Genomic DNA, 26,426 nt, shown 5'->3' with positions numbered 1-26,426 from the left:
AACATAGAGAGATGGAAATGAGTGGAGTTATTCAAAATATTTTTACTGCCGTCAATCTAGGTAAAATAGCCGAGTATCAACATTTAAAAGAAATTATATCCAAATGCGATGTCTTAAATATTACTTAAGATATAAGGAATTCCTATTCAAATAACATCAAATTAAATAATTTTATTATTAGTATACGATATATTATTTCAAGATGGTATGGCGGCACTTAGTAATCAAAACCAGATGATTTATAAAAAAATATTTATTTTAATTTAGTAAAAATATCAAAAACTATAGCTTAAACATATCGATACTAAAACCATGTCGTACAATATTTCAAATACGACCCACTGCTTGTAAAAATCACTTAAATACAATCACAGCTCAGTTTCATTACATATTATTATTGAAAAAGTTTGTACTATTTTTACAAACATAATGCCGCACCATGTTTTCTTATAAAATAGTATTATCACATGTCTTTATCCAAAGGAATTTTGTGTTTCCATCATTCCTTAATAACATAACCCAACGCTTTCATTTCTTTATCGAACTGTTCGTCACGATATTTTTTAATCTTCTGCAGCCATTTTCCACTGGACACATGGCTCCTACACGTACCCCCATACCTCGCTGGCAGGCAAGACGGATCTAAGTGCTGGTGGAGTGATTTCAAATCACTACCGTGGAAGAATATTTTATCCCACGCTTGCTGAGGTATGAATTTCTTGAAAAGGTAGAAGAACGTGTTCAATATCCAGGAGTAATTGATAATATGGCAGCTTCTTAGTCGTGCTGGACATGACATCTAGAAAAATAGTATTTTTAATTATAGGTTACTACTACACCTGCCCAGATGTTAATCAAAGGGCTTTGCTCCACCACTTTGTTAAATACAAAGCCTAGTAATTAATATAAAAATTGAATTATATTCTGCAATTCTAAAAATATAAATAAATACATCACTGTTTCTATAAGGCAATTATATATGTATGTATACATATACACACACGCGTACACAAAAATGAACATACCCCCATCAAAGACACGATCTGGTAAGCAATGGTAGGTGTCAGAGTCGCCACGTGTCGCAGTGTAAGTCCTTCCATATCAACGATGACTGTTCCCCCGAAAATCTGAAGCTTTGGCTGCCGTATAGCAATCTCAGTTATCGCCATTCCAGCTCGAACTAGATCCTCCACATTAAACTCACTCGGGTCCCATGTTCCTAAAAGGAATGTTTCTGAATTATATGAAAACGTCTCAAATAAGTTAAAATAAGGTAAGTATTTTTATGCTAATGGTTGGCGAACGAGCGGTCACCACAGCCCATAGACAATGGCGCTGTAAGAAACATTAACCATTCCTTTCATCGCCAATGCGTCATCAACCTTGGGAACTAAGATGTTATGTCTCTTGTGCCTGTTACACTTGCTCACTCACCCTTCAAACCGGAACACAACAAGACCAAGTATTGTTGTTTGGCGGTAGAATATGTGATGAGTGGGTGGTACCTACCCAGACGGGATTTTATAAAGCCCTAACACTAAGAAAGTGTATTAATAATATTTATAATGATATGTTAATTAGTTCGTTTGTTTTTGAATATTCATGATTATGAGTCAAGGTCAAGAGGTTAACTGAAACGGTTATAGCCCTGGTATGTAAGATACGATATTGGCTGGCTGCCTGACTACCATCGCACTTTGAAAAGCAAGTATAGCGTGTGATTTTTGATTTCACTGGTTAAATGGTCGTTTCATATCGCTTTTGGGGTGAGAAATTCAAATCGTACCAATGGAATGTAATTAAAAGAGTATGCTTGCGTGTGATTGTGTTCTTGAATAACATGTCTTGGGTATTAACCCGTAGTAATAAATAGTTACAATCAAAAAATCGTACCCGAGATTTAGGTAGCTCAGAATTTTTTCGTAATAAATGTTTCCAATTTTTAAGATAGCTTTTGGTAATCGATCATTTTAAACATTTTTAAATCTTATCATGGACCCTCAGAATCGAGGAAGTTAGTCGTCGAACAAGTGTTGCAAGCTGTAACTTTTAATAAAATACGAACTTTCTAGAATTTTCTAGAAAAAAATGACGTGTATGTATTATATCATCACTACACGTACATGTATAATTAAAAATTATGATTTGACGTAAAAAAATAAATGCACGTCGCTAAATTACTGTTATCGATCGCTCCAGTGGAAATTTGGATAATGTTTTCAGATTAAATCCGGGCCCTGATTCTGTATGCCACCGAAAACGCAAACGCGCTTGTAACGAGCTCGCGACGCGTTTTTGGCTAAAAACGGTATTCCGAATGCCACTGTCAAATCAAAAACTATACCTAGGGTTGTTTACATCGCGTCATTAACTCGTTTTGAAATGTCAAAATTACACGCTTTCAATCTCCGTGTTTTGACGAAACGCGAATGTCATTTGACATAAAAATTGAAATAAATATGTTTTTAATGTGATTTATAAATTATATTTATAGTTTTTAGAGTTATATTTAGTTAAAAAAGTGTTCATGTTCATTTTATGTTACAAAAATATAAAGGTGATAAAAATTTTCTTACCACACGTATGTGCGATTAAAAGGCTTAGAATATGCTTAGAATATGCTTAATAAGGCATATGCTTTAAAAATGAAGTGTGCATTAATATGCGAGATATAACAATTCTCGCTAACAGTTTTATAATCTAAATTGACTGATTAATAGAAGAATAATATCAAAACATTAAGACCAAAACCATTTAATATCCATGCAAGAATGTTAAGACGAAACAAAGAAGACGAGGTAAAGAAGACTTTCTACGTAATAATGGGCAATGTGTTAAACTAAAGCTATTTTTATAAGAGATGGTGATGATCCACAGGAAAAAGGAATACCACTAACTTTAAAACAACTGTGTGAAAGTGAATAAATTATTTTACATAAAACTCATAAAAAGGTGACTAGTTTTAGTAGAAAAATATATGTATTTACTTAGCCACTACATTTCTATCATAATGAAACTAAGTAAGTTGATATAAGGTTTTGATCTTGTATTTCAATAATAAAATAAATGTAAGAGAATCAATATAGACTTTAACTCCTTAAACAAAAAATAAATAAGGCAAAATTATGTCATATTAAAACTGCAATATTATTATTTTTTAAACAATTATAATTTTCTTTTTATGTGTTTAAATTGAGAAGAATATTTTAAATGTTTGTTGTATACATAAATTTATATAAAAAATATTCTAAATAATCCATCAATTCAAATTAATGTTAAATCAGCTCGTGCTAATATTATGAAATAACAATTAGTGTGTAATATAGTGTTTTCTTTTAGATTAAAAGTTACTCTGCTAAATATAATCATTAGTAATATATTTTATAATTGTGCATTTCTAATAAGATTATTTTTATTGTCTCTTATCAGATAAGTAACATTTTTATAGAAACATAATTATGCACAATTTTAAAGTAAAGCAATCCTTTTTGTCACCCTATGTTATTTTAAAATAAATTTCTATATATTTGTGTTGTACAAAGTTTATAACTTTATTTGCTTAATAAAATACAAATTAAATTTCTGTTTTAAATTATATAACTGTATTTATTCATTGCAGTTTGACATTACCTATTTACCTAATTATTAACATATCCAGAAGTAATTAAATAATTCCAAAAAACCATTTTCTTTATTTTACTTAGGTATAATATAAATAGTATAGTATAGTATAATTAAAATAAATATTAATGAAAGAATCAGAAAAATATATATTTGACTTAAAATATATTTATTTGTTAAAGCAATTTTACATAAGTACATTTGTATTCATTAAACTAATAGATTTCCAATCTGATTTCCTCTTTTGAACTGATTGGGAACTAATATTTCAGAAACAATGCTTGTGATATTTTGACATTACAAAGTAATCCTTCCATTCTTTAGAAGTTACATAATTATTTAACAAATGATTAATTTGAAACTAATTCCATTTTATTCTCATTCTCAGTTGATTTCATACCAATGTAATGTATATGTAAGATTGGCACAGAACACTTAAAGTATTCTGTAGTTGTTCTTCCCTACTTCAACTCATCATCTAATGTCAATGTGTCCAAGGGAAGCTTAGCTAGCACTGTCCAATCTTTTCATAACAGTCCTTATTCATAAATTAATATGTTGAGTGTCTAAAAGAAATGAGCGATATATATATATATATATTAAGGTTTAGGTTAGGTTATAATGTATTAAGGTTAGATTTGAAATAGGTACTTCAATAAATTCAATTCTAGGTAAAATATCATTTACATTTATAGATAACCATGTAACTGCTGGTATAGTGCCACCTTTAAACCATATTCTGGATTATTTTAAGTTCGTACTGCAGTATAATATGGAAATCGAATTGATAATATCCAATACGTTAACGAAAAGGCGAAAACTTAAAGATGTGTCTCGAATCGACTGTGCATCCATTCCATTTGAATATATCTTATCACTTTGGTCAATTGGATCGTTTGCTAAGAGAAATTTAATGAAGGTTTAAGAAAAAATCTATTTTTAAGTAAATATTATTTTTATGACATGTTTACATTTAATTTGACATTTTTGTTAATAATGACGTCTGTCTTCATTTCCATACGTTCCGAACAACTTATAAAAAAATATATATTGATTTAATTTTTATATTTGTTTTTTTTTATTTGTATTAATTGGATTGAATTATATTTTAGCGCTAGCATTTATAAATATATAAGTTTTCGTATTATTTTATTTTCAAATATTTGGCATTAGATAAATAAAAAATAATAAATTTACTTAGAAAAAAACCGGTAAAATTATATTAAAATAAAGGAAATGAATCGGAATGTACTCTGTGTAATCTCTCAAAAAAGCATAGACAAATTCTCTTATGGCATACAGAATACCATTTTAGGAAAACGTAACTCGGCGTGTCACGAAAAGACGTTTGCGTTTCTTAGTTTGTTATTACGTCACTCGTTTCGACTCGTTACGAATTGTGGCATACAGAATCAGGGCCCCGCTTGGTAATCATGTACAGATTTGTCACTGGTATTTTACCATTTGAATAAAATGTATTTCATTTACCTTCGTTTATAATAAAAACTTAAGTCAAAGAGAAAGCTGAATAGAGTGTTTTTGGTTTTACGAATTCTATTGATAAAGTTATATACAAATGATTGTATATATAATATATGTATTTCGTTTAATTCAATTTTCAGTATTTCACGTCAAACTGAGTTGATCTGTGAATTTCTTTCAAAGTAAAAACATTCTTTATTCAAGTAGACTCATAAAACACTTTTGAATCGTTATGTTACAGTATTGAATTAAATGTTAAGGTACAATCAATTCGGAAAGTAGATTGTCCCGAGAGGAATCCCCAAAAATGCATTAGTTACTCTTTTTCAACATTTTAACAACAGTATGTTAATAAAAACACTAACATTTTATATATCCTAGTATTCGCTTGTTAAACATTATTATTATTTAGAATAACTGAAACCTGTATACTATATATTACTAAATATTATGTAGTTTCAAATTGACACTAGTACTGTTATCTGGTGATACCTAATATAGGTAAAAAATGTGACGTCAATATATAGTTAAAAACAGCTTAGTTTTACTTACAATTACCATTAAAATCAGATACAATTAACATTTTAAATATATGAAATACTTATGAATTACAACAACAACAACAACAGCCTGTAAATTCCCACTGCTGGGCTAAAGGCCTCTTCTCCCTTTGAAGAGAAGGTTTGGAACATATTCCACCACACTGTTCCAATGCGGATTGGTGGAATACACATGTGGTAGAATTTCTATGAAATTTGTCACATGCAGGTTTCCTCACGATGTTTTCCTTCACCGCTGAGCACGAGATGAATTATAAAGACAAATTAAGCACATGAATCAGCGGTGCTTGCCTGGGTATGAACCCGCAATCATCGGTTAAGATGCACGCGTTCTTACCAATGGGCCATCTCGACTTATGTATTAAAATATGTAAATTAATCTAGTTTTCGCTCATAGTTTCGTTCACGCTTAGGAGTTGTCAGGTATTGTGTTTAAAAATAACGAAGTTGAAATTGATCTCATATAAAATTTAATTATGTTCAGATCCGTATTTTGCCGTGAAAGAGCAGTTAGACCAGAAGCGATATTAGTAATTATTTTGCTTAAGGTTATTATCAATAATGTGCATTAAAAATTATCAGTTTTTATTGTATTTCCGGTTCACTATTTTGGCCATGATGGCGTACTCGTTAAAAATAGATTATACTGTCGCGGACTTTTTTGTGGAGCTTTTGCAGCGCACGCCAGAATAGCTCACAGATGGGAACTTTTTACTACTCACTTGAAATATCGTTATATTTTAAACAATTCACACAACATATTTATAAATTATGGCCTATATGTTATTCTGTTATGTAAGGTATATTATTGTAAAGTTTCATTAAATCTATTTATTAGTTTTTGCGTGAAAAATTAACAAACAACCACACATGCAAACTTTCGCTTCTCGCCTTAATATTATTAAGGATAAGGATAAGTCAATAACCTATTGCCTGGTAACACGTCACGTTCTTGTCGGGCCTTTCTTTGGTCACAGGGTAAATAAAGTGTGATTTTGGAAGCAGCGGATCGGTCAATCGTGAACTGATGTTTTTTCAATATATATTTTTTCTACGGTCGTTTAATCTTTACAACAGTATAAATGCTTTGTATGCGGTACTATACAATCCATATCGGTTGAGTGAATGCTTTGGATATTTATGTAGCCCTAGTAACATGAACGTACATACTTAGCAAACAAGTAGCCATCACGGGATGCCCAGACTAACCATATATTAAATTTATGGTTTTTGAAATAGGAAATTACTTTTTTAATTATTATACTTTTATATTATAAAGATGTTTACAATATATACGCTATGTACAGTCGGGATCAGAGAAGGTTCGTCACCTTAAGATCTATTTTATTATACTCAGTATGAGCGATTATCTGCTTTACCGATCGAGAATGACATATTGTGTCGCAATGATTTGATGTTTAGTTTCAAAATATACTAAGAGCTTAAGAGTTGATATAGGAATTAATTTGAAAACTGTCTAAGGTTTTCTTACTCTGACTGTACATATGAGAGAGTACAGAACAGTGGGATGAGAGATATCGGGTACAATGGAATATCATGCCATTTGCGATCACGGTATACGAATTTTTTCGATAAATGTTTTACATAAAAAAATGAACTGTCCATTAGCTAATCCTTTTTTTGTTTCTCTCACGCGAAGTGCACCTTAGTATATCGGCATAATCAAAAAACCCAGCGGAACCCACTCCGCCTTTTTGGGTTTTGTCATAGGATCGCTTTCGCTACCGTGAGGAAACTATTAACTATTTGTACATCAAAAGGATCGACGACCTCCGTGGGCGAGTAGTGTGTACATCGGTTTTTATAGGTACGCCACTCCAAGGTCCTGAGTTTGATTCGCGGTCGAGTCGATGCAGAAAATTCATTACTTTTCTATGTTGTCTGGGGTCTGGGTGTTTGTGGGACCGTCGTTACTTCTGATTTTCCATAACACAAGTGCTTTAACTACTTACATTGGGATAAGAGTTATGTATGTGATGTTGTCCAATATTTATTCAAGGATAGTTATAAAAAATAAGTAGAAAATTTTTAGTATTTAAATATGCCATTAGAAGTTGAAGCTAGAAGGAAATTGAAAAGCAGAAACTGCAAGTAGTAATACTCTTGGTCGGTACACTATTAGCCGCTTCCTCATTGTTTCCGATTTGCACGCTACGGAACACTGAAACTACTTGGAATTAATTGGACGCATGTCTCCTGCTTTTCTAAGTTAGTATACTCGTGTAAATGTATTCGTATAAGCTTAACTAGATGGTCTTATTACGCGTGTAATATTCCCGTAGAATTTGACTCAGTTTTACTTTTATAAAATCATATAAAACTGAAAGTCTTTTTCACTTCTGGTCAAAGGCGTATTCTCCTTTTTGCGGAGGGGCATGTCTCGTAACTATTGGGTTATAACGGCTCTCATATAAAACAATATCAAATTATTAACGAGTTTCTGTCCGCGGCCCTGTAACTTTATTACATTACGCAAGAAACCACCGAGAAACTATTACTCATTTAAAGTAATTTCATTAAACATATTTAATCATGTTTGTATTTTACATATATTTATGAATGACAATTACATTATTTTTTGTGATGGAAGCTGCTGATGGATAGTGACTACCACCGCCCATGGACATCTACAACACGAGGAGACTAGCATTTATACGTAGTTTATACATATACTATTTTTTTATATGTCATAAGATAGTTTCTAATTTAATGAGTCTGTTTCGATTTATTGATGCGATCATTAAGTTTTTTGAAACAATCATAAAACTTAATTTAGAACATTTTGATATTTATCTTATAAATATAATTGATTAATTGCTGGGTTTGTTGTTACTGTCATTGACCTTTGTCTGAAGTGTTCAACAATTCATAATAACATTGGGAGTATTGGGGAACCGGTTAAGTCAGGCTTTTACGTTTGCGGTTTTATTTAACAATTCAAACGGTAGGGGTGATTGAACTTTTAATTGTACTTTGGAGTGGAAATCCCTTTATAAAGGACAATAACTTTATATATTAAAAGTGAAAGTAATTTATTTATTTTATAAATAATGTAGTAGGATATTTTAAAATGTTCTAAATTGAAATAATAGGTATTGTTATTGATTTTTATATATTTAGCTTACGATACTGATGTCCAAAATATGTCTAAAAGTGTTTGAAATAAAATAAAGTGTGCTAGTATTTGTTGATGTGATTTGATATTTAAGCCATTAATTCATGAGTTAATCGGACTGTGTACATATCGCTTAACGACAATAAAATCAGTGTAATTGTTACCATCGAAAGATCCTCTCAATCCTCTTTGTGTACTGGTAGAATTATCGAATAAATTGCAATCAAATTAATATAGTACATAGTTTATAATCTAAGTAAATGATAATTTCTCTACGAGAATACTAGCGATATATACTGAAAATCTTTTTTCAATATAGAAGTTACACTTGCTTGTTGATAGTCAAAAATCTACTACCGCTTTGGATAATAATAATAAATAGTAGACAACATCACATACATTACTCTGATTCCAATGTAATAAGTTAAAGCTCTTGTTTTATGGAAAATCAGAGGTAACGACTTTATCACATAATATCTCGGACCTGAGAAGATACGGCGAAAGAATCAGCGGTATATATTTTTTATTTTCTTTTTTAAATTAGATTTTCACAACTATTTATGTAATGTACAATAATAATAAACATATTTTCATTATTTAAATCAGCCCGGAGACGATCATCTCGTTCGTAAAACATGCAAGACAGAATGAAAAGAAAAGACAAACCTCAAATAAATAAAATAAAAACGAATTTGTGCGATTTTATGTTCTTATATGTAGTTTACAAGCAACATATTGCTACAACTCGTCATTCTGTAAATAGGATACAATATATGCAGTCGATGGTAGGGCTTTGAGCAAGTATGACTGGGTTGGTACCACTCGCTTATTGCCAATACTTAGTATTGTTGAATTCTGCTTTAAAGGCCGTGAGCAAGTATAATTAAAGGTCCAAGGGACATAACATCTTAGTTTCAAATATTAGTGATGCATTAGCGATGCATAAAGTTTCGCGTGTCTGCGGGCGATGGTCACCACTTACCATTAAGTTGCACATTCGCCAATCTGTCTACCTATTTTATAATTTATTAAAACATTATAAAACAAAAATGTTTTGTAAATGTTTAAATGTGACACTGCTGGGCAATACTTCATATTTGAATAGAAGGGTTCTAGGTAATACCACCACACGGCTCTAATACGGGTTAATGGATGTACGATATGTCTGTGGTTTTGTGGGGATATATGCAGACGACTTCGCCATATTTTCGTTCATCGCCGAGAACGAGATAATTTATATACGTAATTATAAAATTAGATACACGAATAACAGCATTGTCATTTTCGGTTAACGTTTACGTGTTTTGACCACCAAGCCATATATCCTTGCTGACGATACATTATCTGCTGTATAGGAATTTTCTGTTAGATTTTGACATGAATACTTACCAAATCTAAATATCGACAGTCTACCAACATCAGGTCTGTCCAGCAAAATACCTTCGTAGGCGTCTTTAACCTTCACGAGGCTCCACAAATCTACACCCTTGTACAGATGCGGGTACTCCTCCCGGAATGTGTAGTATCGGACTAGCTGAGAACAACGTCAGAAAAAACATCTCTGTAAGCCACAAATTTGGTTTCCAAATATAAAGTATACGATTTTGCTTGGAGCATAGATTTACAAATATTAGTTTTTATGATACCCTGGTATACTAATTAATTAGAGCTGTTGTTAAATCAAACATCTGGGACTGTAATTATATCTTAGTAGGTAAACTCGTATTCTATACTAATATGTAACACGTTCTTCCAGTATAGGAATAACGGAGGTCAGATAGCCACCAAGCGATGTTTACTTGACCTCCGTTTACCATCTTCGGTATAGTGGTTTTATCTATAAAAAGATATCTTTATTTGCTCAATAACATATACTATCACTATTAGTAATGTTTCATTATCAATAATTATGGAATTAATAAAATAAAACATCAAATTAAAAATTAAATATATTAGATGTTAATTCCTTTTAAAAATCACTTCAAAGTTTTACTAATAACAAAATGAAAACCATCTTTGGAAGATAAGAAAAGCTAAATTGGTACTTTTGGGAAAGGAGATTGATCGTTTGTTCAAAATAAATTAAGTTTGGAAATTTGGATTAAGATAGTATTTTCTTTCGAAGGAAATGAAGTAGAAAAAAAATCATGATATAATATCTAATTTCCCAGATCTACCATTTTGGTACTATAGAGTTCCTTTCTCTACACTAACGAAATTATTTTCGAAAATATCGACAAATTAGTTCTTTTAAATTCAGACACTAGCTTTAGGAGAAAATTGGAACCACTATAATTATAAACTCGTAAATTTTAAATTTATCTCTTTAAAAATATTCCTGGACCAGAGCTACTCTTTCGGTGCGGTAGCAGCGGCTAAGAAAAACCTCTTTTCCGGTTATTTTCGTTCTCTATATGCAAAGACTTTGCCTGTACCTTTTCATAAAATTGAACTCAAACCACACGACCATTTTCTGTAAGTAAATGTATCTCAAGGTGTCGTTATTCCTTTGAATATCTTTTACATGAATATTTATGGTTATTTCGTAGTTCGAACAAAATTATGTTCTGATTTGAAATTATTAAATCATTTCCTCTTATTTTACTTTGGGTTATTAATTTTGTTGCCGCCGTATTTAAATTACAAGTTGATTTTATATAAACAGATAATATTTATTATTAAAACAATTGTTATTTATGTATAAGAACGTTCATTAATGAAATCGGTTAAACATATATTAATAGGAAACATGCACCATTTTTATTTTTGTGTTTATTTTAAAGAACGCCATAGAGGATAGACCAAATGTATACTTAAAATCCAAAACACTCTAATTTACTGCAAAAAATGCAGTTACAAAATGTCATTTTGAATTTTTGCGCGAAAACGGATTTTTATTTCGTATGACGTCACTCCTGTCTGTCACTGGCCCATTGAGCATACTTGTCCTCACTGGCTCTCATACTTATGCATTTTTTCACGACTTTTGAGATACTTTTTGGTAAAAATTTAAAACAGGCTATTCGATAGTCCGAAAAAAAAACCGTATTGACATATGTTTTGTGCCAATGTGTTCATCTACTTCGACAAAGTTTTCAAATAAATGGTTTTTGAGTGGACCTTCTGACACAAAAACTGAGAAAAAAGTGGTTTCAAGCTGAAAAGAGGAGTCAGCTTTGACAAACTCAACTTCCATTTTAATTTGAAATACGAAATTAATTTTCGTTTCAATTTTCACTTTTTTTACAACCTCAAATAAAAAGCCATTATAGGAGTGACGTCACTGAACGGTAATTAGTGTTTTGGAATACGCCCCATTTCAAGTTACTTTCATTCGTAATTATTGTTAAAAAAACAACATTATATCAAATATAAACCTTACCCCTGCCCTTCTTTTATATTTTTTATAACATTTTAATACCAAAAATTCCATAAATATTATATTTGCATGTTCCCTATTGTAATTGTTTTAATTCGTGTAACATTGTATAACTACTACTATAGTCATCAATACATGGTAACAGTCCAATAATAATGGAATGAAAATAATCAGGCCTAATTTCTTTTTCAAAATAGGACTTGGAGCATATTTCATCTCCACGCTTCAATGAAGTATGGTGGTCGTGTTTGAAAAATATACAATGGATTCAAAGGTTAAAAAAACACAAGGTATAAAAAGGTTATGAGTAACTTTAAATAAACACTGTTTTAATTTTTTAATAATTATAAATATTTTATATTTCTAATTAATCTGCATAATATAACATTTTGTTTTTCGAGTCGACATGGTAGGGTTTGTGCAAGCCCCGCTAGTATAGGTGGATACCAGCGACTTGTCATTTATTGGAATGCTAAACAGTACCACGTAATACTATTGTATTTCCGTTTTAAGGTTGAGTGAGCCATTGTTGCTACAGGAACAAGGAGCCGAACGTTTTTGATGCATTGGCGATGTAAAGATTCTTGGTGGTAGGGCTTTGTGCAATTCCGTCTGGGTAGGTACCACCTACTCATCAGTTATTCTACCGCCAAATAACAGTACTCAGTATTGTTGTGTTCCAGTTTGAAGGGTGAGTGAGCCAGTGTAACTACAGGCACAAGGGACATAACATCTTAGTTCCTAAGGTTGGTGGCACATTGACGATGTAAGGAATAGTTAATATTTCTTACGGCGTCATTGTCTATGGGTGATGGTGACCAATTACCATCAGGTGGCTTATGTACTTGTCCGCTAACCTATACCATTAAAAAAAAGAATTATTAATTTATCCTATAGTGACCACAGCTTTGGACGACGGTAACAGATAACAGAACAATTAAAACAAGATACTAAATTGAATATAAAAATTGCTTATATACATATAATTTATAGATTCTAATACGAATATAAAAGTAACTGGAAAAACACGTATTAGTAGAACTGGTTTTAAAGTCATAATAAATTCATAAGGACTATATAAACGACTTTGATACGGATTGTTTTAAGATAAAATATTTTCCACAAGGCCCACATTACTCTTAAAGTCGTAAATATCTATATAAGTAGTAAGTAATCTATACCTACTATTGTAATAAAGAAGTAAGACTTATGTATGTATGTTACTACAATGATCGGATACAAATCTACATCACCCCTGAGTGATATAGGGTATGTCGTATCATTTTATTTATTAATGCGCCAATAAGAATGTAATTTCATTATCATTTTCATTACCTGTTAATTATATTAAATAGTACATAATATAAAATACAGTCACTAACCGCTGTCTGCCCATATATATGCTTAGATCTTAATAAATAAATAAAATAAATCTTTAAAATTACACAACGGATTTCATATATAATATATGGACAATAAGTATATTGTCTCTTTTCTTCTTCAGTAAAAGAACCACGGATAATTTTAGTTTTTATAGTGATGTCGTAAATAAACAACTTCTGTAGCATATTATTTTAGTATCAGTATAACACCCGTGCGAAGCTGGGTTTGGTTGCTATGTATATTATAAAGGTAATTCCTTTGCAGAACTAAAAGCGATATCTTAAGAAACTACTAGACTCATGTGAATAAATGCTAAATTATATAGTCCGCTTGAAGATTGACAAAGGCTTTATAATGTTAATCAATGGAGCTCAAGAAGCGGAGAGTCCATAAATGTCACCTAATATGTGGAAGTGTGTAAATCAAGCGAATAATTCGAAATTAACTGGGCTGAAACCGCACTACAGCTAGCTAATTGAAGCATAATTGCTAAGATAATATATCATGAGCTATATATTGTTTATATATTAAATAAAATTATATTTTGATAACTTGGTGCGAACTATATATATAAAGGTTGAAATTAAAATTTTGATATCTTGATTATGATTTTGTTTTTCTCCGTCGGTAGTCAAAAAGTTAAAATAATAATTGCTGAAATGACGTTCACGTATTTTATGAATACCATTAGATAGACGCGTCTTATTAATCTTATTTATTTATGCAGAACGCAGTAAAAATAAATGGTCAAGTGCGAATCGGAAACGTGCGTTCCGTACCATTCTTTTGAAAAAGAGTAAATAAAATCATGTCTATTGTATGAGAGCTATTACTAAGATAATTATTTTATTTTGTGTTTGTTGTTATAGCAGTAAAAGAACGACATCGTCTATAAAAAAATCAAGTGTTTAACTATCACGGTTCATGGCTGTACTCATGTAGCCTGGTGACAGACGGACAAACGGACGGCGGTCAGCGCACTATGGGAAAGCCCCATACAAGGCCGTCTCAAAACCGTTTTACGTGAAAATCGTTGTTATGGAGTAAAACTAATTAATTAATTTAGTCTTATAAATATAAAGCTTTCTTTTATATATTTTTTTAATTATTTTTTGCTCGCCATAATGTATATAAAAAGGCCTCAAATCTAACTCATATTCAATGATGTGATTTTGGCAATAAATTAAACGCCACATTACTCGAAAGTTATTGATATAAATGTATAAGTATTTATACATTTTTGAAATGCTTATAATTTCCTCATTACGTTTCTTAAATAATATTATATATAATAAATAAATAAATTAAAATTAACCAATATAGCTTAAGATGGTATAATTTTCGGGTTACTTTTTTTAACGAGTCTTACTGTGCCACTTATTATTTATTTACTTTATTACCACTGTTTGTCGATGCAGCGTACCAATAACCCTTTGGATACGACACCTAAAAAATAAATGTACTAGGAGAACATAAAATGGAATATCAATTAAAATAAATAACTACATATACTAGTACATACTTAATTTATTTTCTATTTTATTTTTGAGTTAAAGCAATAATAAAAACTACACAGTTCGGTACACATTGTATGAAATATATTTTATAGATTGAAGAGTACATTCCATTACGATTGTAAATCCATTTATAATTGCATAATAGCACCTACATAAGCTTACGACAAGCATTGAATTCAAATCGTCAACTAGTACTGACAAGGTCTACAGATTACGTTGACTAAATATATAATCGTATGCAAATACATACAAGGCCGGATTTAAGCGCCGGAATTTATCGGAATTCCAAGTATACGAGCAATTTTTTTTATTTAGTTTGTAGGCGGTCAGGGATTTGGGCCACCTGATGGAAAGTGGTCACTAACACTCACAAGTATTGGTATTAACTAATCTAACCTAACACATTAACATCCTTGGGAGCTAAGACGTTATTTTCTCTGTCCCTGCAGTTACACTAGCTCACTGGCTGTTCGAACAATCACAAACATTAGCATATTTGTGCTTTTGCTGTTTGGTGCAGGAATATCTGATGAATGTGTTGTTTCTATGAATAATACTGCGCTAAACTAACTAAAGCCAACGTGCATAATTGAAAGTCTTTACTTATACTTAGCATTTGTTCGGTTACAAAATATTCGAAAATCAACATTATAGAAATAATTTTCCAAACGTTTAATTTACTTTAAAACTTGCTAGTTGATTGCGAACCACCCTGACCTTATTCGGGCCACTTGATCGCTGCCCCAGGGCCGCCATGCCTTCAAATTCGGTCCTGATTACATATATTAAACAAATACAAGATACGATTATCATTATTATATGTGAAAGGTACACATTGATTCCTTATTAATATTATAGATGTATACGTTTTAACTACTCAACCGATCATCGTTCAGATCAGCAAATCATATCTTTTTTCTTTCCTTTAATACTTTAAATTTAATTGGCGGAACTTAAAAAAACCTAGTAAGTCAGAAAACATGATTTATGTTCTCTTAAATAATCTTTATTTTACAGTAAACGTAAAACTACCACCGGAATACACCCAGAAGAACCAGCAAAAAACTTAATGTAAGTTGAACGAACGACGAAACTTTTGCTCGATTTATTGTTAACATGCTAAAAACCGTTATAAATCAGGCATTCGCAGTAACGTTAACTGTTACCGGTTAGAAAAAGTGTATGTTCGTTATTCGTTTCGAATCGAAATTTAAATATTCAAAAATGACGAATATTACAATTTAAAAATAAAAACATATTGATCAATTCCAAGAAAGGTCAAGGTTGCGCAAATGTGCTCACCAAAAAACCTGTGATTTCGTATAATTTGATATAGTCTGATTAAAAAATCTTTATCAAAATTGTTCAATGAAACATCTCGCTACAAGGCTATAATATATATACTATTAGCTTTATTACCATAATGGTAAGTGTAATCTTCTATATCAATAGAACACACACACACACACACACGATAACCAAAAGCGTACGTCCAATAAGCAGTGTAGAATAATTTATTTGAGGGTCACAGGCGGTGTATATAGAAAATATACTCATAATAAATTGAAACAAAAATCTCGAGTGTTAAGATGATTAATATTGACACAATTGATCCAAGTTATAAATTTCCCATTATTCCATCATGTTTTAGAACTAAATCAATCAGAATATTCCTTATTCAATTCCTTTGTTGTATCAAATATTTTTTTGATATTGAATTACCCGAAAAGATACCCGTCAATTTGGAACGTAGATTTTATCGAGAAAAATCGAAAAAATAAACTGTTATTCTTTTCACGAATTTAAATTAGTCGTAATTAATTAACTTTTTGCATGTAAAGCAACGAATGTGATCTACGCCTTTACATAATTTATATATTCTTTATGGAGCGATAAGCGCAATTTATCAATGTTATTTTTATATGAGATTTAAATTAATTAATATACCAAGTTAAAAATAACTGTGGAATTTTATTAATGTCGATAATATAAGTTAATATGGACATACAAGTTTATGGGCGCGCGGGACAATAAAGTTTCTCGCTCGAAGAAATCTCAAGAGATATGCGTCATCCGTCCGATGTGGTTTGCATTCCCCGCGCTCTGAAAATATTTATTTATTATTAAGATATTTATTTTGTACATATACTAGATCATTTTTTATAAGACAGTAGTATATAAGTATAAGCATGATTTTAATAGTTCGGATTAAATAGTAATTCTATTGCTTTTTTTTTTACGGGGTTTATCAGAAAAATATACATTTATTAAAATTAATTTTAGGCACACTGTCTATACAATGAAAAAGTTCATATTGTCTTGCCTTCTTTTAGTTAAAAATATAATGTTATATTTCGAATGATAATAATAAAATGACAAAAATAGAAATAAAGGCGTGCATTTTAGTTGCAATCAAATTTGACCTTAATTTACTTCATCATGGCGATCAGACAAACTTTCACTTCGTAAAATTGTCAATAAAACAGACAAAAACGATTTCCCAGACGTATTTCGTAACACAAAAGAAATACTAAGAATACATAGCACGATAAGGTCTTACCGAAAATCATTTTTCTCAACTCCGTGATGGCTGTTGCCCTGGTAACTGGATTCTCGTTGCATTGTTCAGGCGCCACAGCCAAGAGCTCTGGATCCTCTTTAGTGTTTAATTCTGCTTCGAATGCTATTTCGAGGAAACATTCGTACATTCTGATGTTCTGGTTCTGTAAAATATTTAAATTTTTGTTAAATACGTTTGTTTGATATTACAATTAAAATATTTTTTTATCAATTCTATATTAATGGTTCACAAAAATCGATTAAATGTTATTTATGTTACTTTATAATTTTATGTATACGACAGACCCGATCGAAACGTATTTACGTTTAAATATCGATAAAAATTATGATTTTTTAGTCCACAACAAATATCCCGAAAATTCGTATAATCAATATTATTATCTATATTAATAATTCGGTATTAAATCCATAAAATTCAATGACTTTTAACGGGTAGCAATGTTTGACGTTTATATGAAAAGTTTTATTTATTTACTCAAGCGAAGGCAGGTTTTCGTATAGTATAATAATAATAATACATTACTATCGAAGCCGGAAAAATAATTGCCATTTCCGTCAAGCAAAAAATGCAAGGATTGATCCAGTATATTATATCGTATCCTCGTATTGTTTTTTGATAGATATACTGTAGGGTTTTCTTGGCTATAGAGCTAATTCTATATCTATATATAATAATATTACAAAGATTTTATTTAATTTCGCTTCATCTTAATAATCGCGTGAGGAATTACCTGTTTTAGATTTGAATGAAATTAGCATTATATCAATGCCTCTCAAAGTTTCCGTACATTTTTTATTTTTATACGCAATATTGCTTCCTTTCACTTCGGTTGCCTTCGGAGCTATTTATTGATGCGATGAAAAATTTGAGACATAAAGGAGGACAGGGTCGAAATGCTCGCTTTGGGACAAGTTAATGAACTCTCAAAGAACGTTAAACATGATTTATGTTTCATTCGATACTTTATATGGTATCTAATAATAATAATTTAATTATTACTTTTAGACGGTTTGTAATTTATACACTAATAACTCTTCATGCAATAGGTAATTATTAATATAAATCAAAATATGTAATAGTAGTCAAATTATCTATCTCTTTCTCCTCTGAATTTTCATTGGTCAGTGGTAATCGAGGATGCAATAAACGACCAATGAGCGTTTAGTTTAAAATCTTAGTAGAATTAATTTAACGTATTAGCCACTAGATTTGATTCTAATTAAGATTCTAAGAAAAACGAACATAATTTTTAATAGCTGAAAATTGATGCCGATGACGCCAACGAAAGCTTTCCCCAAGATGACATCAGAATGGATTGCCGTAAAGGTCAGTTTAGCAGGAAAAAACCAGATAAGTATAAATGTATGGTGATATATGGCGAAGTCATAAAAAAGACGCCTGGATACGAATATTTAGGTGGAAAACAAAATGGATTTCATTTCACAATAATAATGTATGTGTTCGTATGTATCAGTTATTAAAAAAAACTTTATGAAGGGTTCTATATCGATATGTTGATTATATCAACATAGGATTACCAATATCTAATCGTCAATTTTAAATTTGATGTAAGACCCTTTTTAACTCTTGTGTCACGCGAGTCGCCTCGCTAATATGCTTATTCACATATATTCTTGGACCAAAGGTGACGCATTCCAGAAGGTTTCTTAAAAATCTTTTTTTGAGCAGAGTAGATGGCCATGCGAGCTTCTGTTATCCTGTATAAATCTGTATAATGTATCTCTATAAATTTATAAGTTTATATCATCAGTAAAGAAAAGATTGCAAAGGAATACACAAGGAATATATTTTATTTCAATCAATTTAACCAATTAAGAATATACAAAAATATATTTCTGTTAAGACATAACAATATGGATAACTTCTTTCTCATTACGGAACCCAAAATTGTATTTATAGTCCATTCCAATGACAAAAAGAAACATTCAAAACATACCGTATTTTTCAATATCACAAGTGTTTTGTTGATAATTCTGCTATATGATTAACTACAAACAGTTCTTGATTAATATATCTTCATTTGTAATGCAACAATATTTCACTAAACTACATAAATCCACTTTAATTTCACTTCCAAAGTAACGAAAACAGTTTTGTCGACATTCAAGACGCCATTTTTCGATGACGTACATTAGAGGCCTCAACTAAGGATGTTCGCTAAACGAATGTAGACTGAATGAATTTTTACAGATAAAAAATATATTATTTTAGTTTTAAGATTAATTATAGATATTTTTTTAATATATGTTTATTTAATTGGTTGTAATATATAATATAAATTATTTATTAGAAACGTAAAAAGTTACCTAACGATAGATAAAAAAGTAATTTTTATACAGTAAGGTTTTTACATAAAAATAATATTTACCAAAAATGTTAAAAGAATTATTTTACTTAAAAATAAGTTTTTATCCCGAAATGTAGATCAGTTTTGTACATAGCAATTTTATAGTTTTGAAAATAATACAATGGTAAGAAAGACATTCGTCTCTCATCTTTTGTATCATGTGCACGGATGCTTATTCGGAATTCTCTGAAGTTTTTTATTACGACCTGGCTTTGTTTAAACGGAAAATTACTTTTAAAATCAAAAAATATATATCGTTCTTTAGCATTCATTACCCATTCATTCATTATTTTCACCTCACTAGTCGAACGCAAATGACATATCAATTCAAGGTCAAAGTTGTTTATTTACCTTTTCTCCTCTTCCCATTGGAATAAACTATAATAGAAATGCTTATTTAAACAACGCACAACTAATATCAGTCGGCTGGAGCTTCAGGTTAAATAATCTACATAGCAATTTCACATTTATTATGCATAGTAAGCTTACTATGCATAATAAATGTGATATTTACTATGTATAATGTTTATTTATTATTACTGCTAACATTATTTAAGTAAACGTTGGAAAATATCTGTGATGTAATATTTGTTTTGATTTTATAAATAAATTATATAAGTATATTCCTTAGGAATTTTATTTTAAAAACATTTTCTTATTATTTGTCAAGAAATCTGATTCTTTCAAATTTTGTATGGGCAATTGTTTTATTAGAAACTCTTGCGCTCGTGTTCACACATATGTGTGGCATCTGATTCATCTGAATTTCTGAAGAGAGTGGCTCATTAATTCATAATGAAAGAGCTAAGATCCTGTCGTAACTTATATAGGAATGTCAATCTGATTATACATTAAAGTAATAGAAACATTTGAATAATTACAAACACGTTTTAAAGTTAATGAATGTTAAAAACATTAAATATATATGGAATCATTTTATCTATCATCTTCGATCAATGTCAATGTAAACACTTAATTCTTCACATTATAAGAAGTTTATAAACTATTGCGTATTTAACATACGTTTAAATTATAACTAAGGTCATCGATTAATTATATCAAAGTGATTTCTAAAATAGAATATAATAAGAAGATATAATTGAAACAAATCGAAAGCGATATCGATTAAATCGATATGAAAACATAATAAATATAATTTGCAATTAGAATCAGAACTTTCCTAAGGCATACAATATTTCAAAGAAAATAAATTTAAATCAATACAATTACTATTAATGTGATATTTACTCCGAAGGATTGACGCATAATTGACATTGTTATTATTTTTTTGCACGTTCATAATGACTAAGCTTTTTTCTGTAGTCCTTTATTTTTATTAGATAATGAATATATTAACACATAGAAGTCACGTGCGGATAAATCTGTTGTCAGAGACAGTTTATGTATTAATGCCATGTTCGGTGACGCTTGTAAGACGATCTAAGATATGGTATAAAGAGCTCTGATTTAGAGCCGGATTTGACGTTTTCGTGAGCATTTTTAAAGGGAATTTGAAACATATTTATCAGTTACATAAATACTGTACAGCTTATTTTCTTTTTCATACAATAATATAAAGGAAATTCCTAAATAAACATTACTGATATTTAACAAGTGATTAGTTAAACATGCTTGTTTTAATATTATTTTAAATTTTAGTGTATATTAAACTTTGTTTCATCCACTTAAATTAGAACATTTGTTCTATGTTAATTATGTAACACCATAAACAAGCAAATTATCTTCTCTAGAATGTATTGATAAAATAATGAATTCTTATAGCATTTTTGTGCAAAAAAGGTACGGTCACCAAGTTGAATGCACAATATTAAGCTTCAGAGTTTATGTTCTGCCAAACTAAATCGTTAAGCGAATAAATATTTATGCAATTATAAGGTTTCTTAGTCTTTGAATACTTGGAAATATCTTTTTTTAAAAACCTACTTATTAATAATAAAGTTTAGCTTCTTATGCCTATAATGTTCGTTTATTAGTCGTGCATTTGTACAGATGTTGAATGGGCTGAAGGTAAATTAGACATTTGTAATTGTGTTTAAAACTATTCAAAAATGTTATGCTATATTGCGAAGCACTTCAATTAAGATTGAGATAACTCATTTTCGTAACACGTTTCGTACGTTAACGTAATACGAATAAATTTCGAATTTGCTTTATAACGTATTAGAATCACAAGAATATATAATGGGAAACATTATTCGTATGGAAAATGTTTTTTTTTAATTATTATTTGTGTTAGCAAAAAATACTAGTTTTTAATAACACAAGCAATATAGCTTCTAGAAATCTGATCAAAATGAAATTATATTTTTTCTTAAGATTATTATAAACGATCGCTATCTTATATATTTATAGCGTAATTCTTATCCCGGTGATAACGGGTAATAGTTTGCATAATTTTTTTTATAATGGTCTCATTTTGAAGAGCTCAAGTCGCAGATGTTCAGAAAATACAGAAGATTCTTGAATGAAATTTACTAAATTGCTAAAATTCAACAAAGAATTAAGTTTAGAGAGCGGAAAAAGTTACTGGCTGGTTAGACATCCGTGCTATGGCTGTATAAAAAAAAATCCGAAAAGCGTTAACAAATTAAAGCAAATTGTCATCAACAAACTCCAATTCTAACTGAGCTAATGTTGTTTGACATTCAAATAAGGTTTCATCATTTTGATGCTAAATGTGAGTGACTTGCAGTTTACAATGAAATAGAATCACAACAAAACCTGTCATAGGTTTCGCAAATTGCTAAAAAAACTTTTAAATAAACGCGAGTTTTGCGGTAACACTGGTCAATGATTATTGTCTTAACATAAACTCCTTTCAAATCGCGTCATATAGAGAATCGAATTATATAGAGAAATTAATGTTATTAAAAAAAAAAAAATTTCGTTTGTTATAAAAAAATTCTCCGAAAAAAGAAACACCTTTTTTAATGACAGTCCCGCAATTATTTTTGGTACTCAAAATGTCTAACATTTCTTTTCAAAGTTCGTTTTGTAAGAGAGCAGCCCAAAGCACCAAAGAGTCTTCAAGACATCTCTAAAAGAAGAAAAGATTAGCCCAACACATAGATATTTATAGACTTATTATTATTATTTACATTTATTACTTATAAATATCAATGTATTATGTAAAAGATATATAAAATCGTTTCTGTAGTTACGGAATCTCTTATTAAGACATTTACAAAATTGCAACAGTTAGAATGCATTTAAATAATGGAGATTGATACTTAATTATTTTGAAATACGTGTATATTATAATTTAGCTTTTTTTTTTTAATTTTCATTTTCATCTTAGGGGACCAGTAGGTTTATTTTGAGGATTAATTTCTGGATCCATCTTTCCTAAAATTAATCTCTTGCTTCAATCTCTTTATTCGTAAATATTATTGAAAAAATTAAGTTATTGACTTTATTTTAATCAGAAAGACGGTGCAAGCATTCATTCAATATATTAATTCATATTTTCACGTCATATTTTACAGTTTTACGTCATGAGAATAATATTGAATATCCAGAATGCTTTAAAGGTAAGAAATGATCGTTCTTTGAGCTCGGATATCCTCGTATGTAAAAAGTTAAATGATTTTTTCGTGATAATTTTGTTTTTCATTATGAGAAAGAATTTGAAATAAGCCGTTTTTATTTTATGTTTCGACCCCTCATCTAGTAGAGGCAAAGCACTTATATATTTATGTATTCAAATGAGACTAATCCGTTTCTGGCTTTCCAATACCAAAATATTCTAAACTCAATTTATTGCCTGTATGCCTGGCCTAATAGCTTTGCTGGTAAAAACGACTATGACGTCAAATGAGATCACCTATTCAATATAATATAAAAACATTAATGTATCGGTTTCTTTTTCTAAGAACTAACTTATGACGTTAGGATAGACATAAAAAATATATGAAAAGTTTTTTAATAATTAAAACACTTTATGTTCTATAAATTGCCCAGGTGGGTAAGCATTGAAAAGGGCTCGTATTTCTATTAAAATCACATTTTTAATTTCTATACTAAATATGTACTTTGCAAAAAATGCAAAAAAAAGTCACAAGTGTAACAAATTAAAAATACAGTTATGTTCATGCTTACCTAAACTAAATAATTGCACGCATTCTGTTACTTAAAAAACATTTTAAAAAATTGTTGTAGGAAAAACATCTTTTATTATACTATAAGTACCTGTAATTACACCTAAACAACTCAAATTTATTACTAATAAACTTACATGCAATTGAAACTGAGACACCACAATTTTTTCAAAAATAACTTTTATATTTGACACAAAAAACACCTTATAAAAATTATAACACTACCACTAAAATTGATAAAATGGAAATGTATCAACAATGCATTATCACAATTCACAACACCACGCGCCACAAACGACCATATAAAAATAAAGTCCGTCTAATCGTACACACCATGACAGAACGGCACACGTTTGATTCGTTAGAATCGATTAGGAAAAAATGAGAATCGAATTTAACAGTTTGAATTTGGAACAGTTTTTTTGAATATCGAGCGATAAAAAAAAATAAAACAAGACGATTGTATATGATGATCTTCACAGGGATACTGTCAGTCATGTGTCGTTTAAAATTGCATGCATATTGACGCAACAATGATATTGTAAGTTTATATATAGAATGGGCCTGCACTTACTGCAGTTAGTCTTGATAATTATAGGTTTTTAAGAGAACGAGTTAAATGTCAGTACGCTTAGTTCATTTATGAATATAACGTCGACAGCTTTACTTGATATTGAATATGAATGTTATGCAGATAATTTGTGCTAACCTAATTGCATGTTATGTTACAATTACTTACAATATCGTTTTTCAGATAAACAAATTGATACATTTGAATATTTCTATAATGATTATCTTATTTTTTAATTGTTTGTGTTAATATTCTTATTTTTTTTTTTAATTTCATTTATAAACCTTATATAGTTCTATTTGGATATCACGATATTAATCTGGAAATTATAAACAAGCAAAATTTAAGATTATGTAAGTTTTTAAAACATAATATGGTGCTATAATAAAATGTATTTCTTAATTCTAAATTATTTGAAGGATATTCAATACGTTTCCATTAATTTTAAATGTTTGAATTATCTGTACCGAAACAGAGACATACCTGTGCAGTCATCGAGCAACAGTTGTGTAAGATTTTATAATATCGGCTCGAGACGAGGTCGCCAGTGCTCGCCTTGACTTGAACCTTTAGATACAACCGGTTGAATTTATGCTCGCCTGGTATTTAACTTTTTGCTGCACTTTATTCGTATTAAAATTTTCCGTCAGTTAAAAAAAATGATGAGTAAGCCTATATGAAAGGAAGACTTATAAATTATTATTTAAAGTTAAGTTATTACAAACGATAAAAAAATACAAAAAATATATAATAAATTTAATTTAATTTATAATTAAGATTTAAATTAATTTATATTATTTTAAGAATTGTTATAACAATGTTCTAATTATGTTAATTTTATCTAAGTACTTTAGTTTTTTTTGCCTTTATATTATCGTATTACTAGTATCCAACGGCGACTTCGCCCGAGTAATTAACTCATCTCTGAGATTTGTTCTGGGGGATTGAGTAACATCCATCCATCCAAATATTCGCATTTCAAAATTAGTAAGATCATCTATACAAGTAATCAAAATATAGTAATTAATTGAAAAGTATATCTGTGCATTTAGTATCACTGCCTTTTCACACATCACGAAAAAACTGACATTCATAAGAAAGTAGGTGGCACAGAAGGCTTTGTATATTTCACACTAATTATGATTTTAATGTAAGTCTTAAGGGAAATGTAAATTCACTTACCGATTTTTAGTGAAATAATATGCAGATATAGTTAACAACATTAACATCGGTAAAGAGCCTGCTTTTTATAACCTTTTCAATTAGTGACAATCTTAATTTTGAATATTAATATTGAGCATTGAATTGTATTTGGTAATAGAATCTTAGTAGAAAGCTTAATATTGAGTGACAATTTCATTCAAATTTCCGTTCACAATTGGTCCAAAAATAACGGTAATCATGTACGCGTCAGTGATATGTAATAACATCCTCCGACACGCTAAGATGCGTAAGAATAATAAGTAACTACACAAAAATAAGCGAAATTTTAACGTTTGTTCTATTTACAATTACTTAAACAATAAATACCACTTAAATGAAAAACGTGTACCTACCTATAAAAAACAAAATAAAACACCTTTAGAACCTTACTTTTTACTTTGTTGCTGAGGTTAACACGTGTTATATAGCAAACGCTTATATCACGACATTTGATTCCAAGACGATGCTTTTGTTACTTTATGCACAAACACAAGTGCACTTTGGCAA

At 29.9% G+C, this 26,426-nt stretch overlaps 1 protein-coding gene across 1 annotated transcript; it reads right to left on the bottom strand.

Annotated features, from left to right (window-relative positions):
- Nucleotides 1-238: 238 nt before the first annotated feature.
- Nucleotides 239-24,664, bottom strand: LOC124534720 (clavesin-1-like). Its single transcript, XM_047110707.1, has 6 exons — nucleotides 24,283-24,664; nucleotides 17,639-17,801; nucleotides 17,087-17,181; nucleotides 10,189-10,333; nucleotides 1,026-1,219; nucleotides 239-799 (listed from the first exon to the last, which is right to left on the bottom strand). The coding sequence occupies exons 2-6, from the start codon at nucleotides 17,784-17,786 to the stop codon at nucleotides 500-502; spliced, it is 882 nt and encodes a 293-aa protein (XP_046966663.1). The 5' UTR covers nucleotides 17,787-17,801; nucleotides 24,283-24,664; the 3' UTR covers nucleotides 239-499.
- Between the last annotated feature and the right edge of the window lie 1,762 nt (nucleotides 24,665-26,426).

Source organism: Vanessa cardui, chromosome 13 (genome assembly GCF_905220365.1).
Source record: "Vanessa cardui chromosome 13, ilVanCard2.1, whole genome shotgun sequence".
Taxonomy (NCBI): domain Eukaryota; kingdom Metazoa; phylum Arthropoda; class Insecta; order Lepidoptera; family Nymphalidae; genus Vanessa; species Vanessa cardui.
Note: the sequence above shows the minus strand (reverse complement) of the source record. Positions and strands in the feature narration are given on the sequence as shown.

What these genes read in the sequence shown, in the direction of transcription:
- LOC124534720 (XM_047110707.1), bottom strand. Translation starts at nt 17,786, where the DNA reads ATGTACGAATGTTTCCTCGAAATAGCATTCGAAGCAGAATTAAACACT. An exon ending in ACTGTCGATATTTAGATTTG is followed by an intron (nt 1,220 to 10,188) that starts GTAAGTATTCAT and finishes CATTCCTTTTAG; the next exon opens with GAACATGGGACCCGAGTGAG. An exon ending in AGATCGTGTCTTTGATGGGG is followed by an intron (nt 800 to 1,025) that starts GTATGTTCATTT and finishes CTATTTTTCTAG; the next exon opens with ATGTCATGTCCAGCACGACT.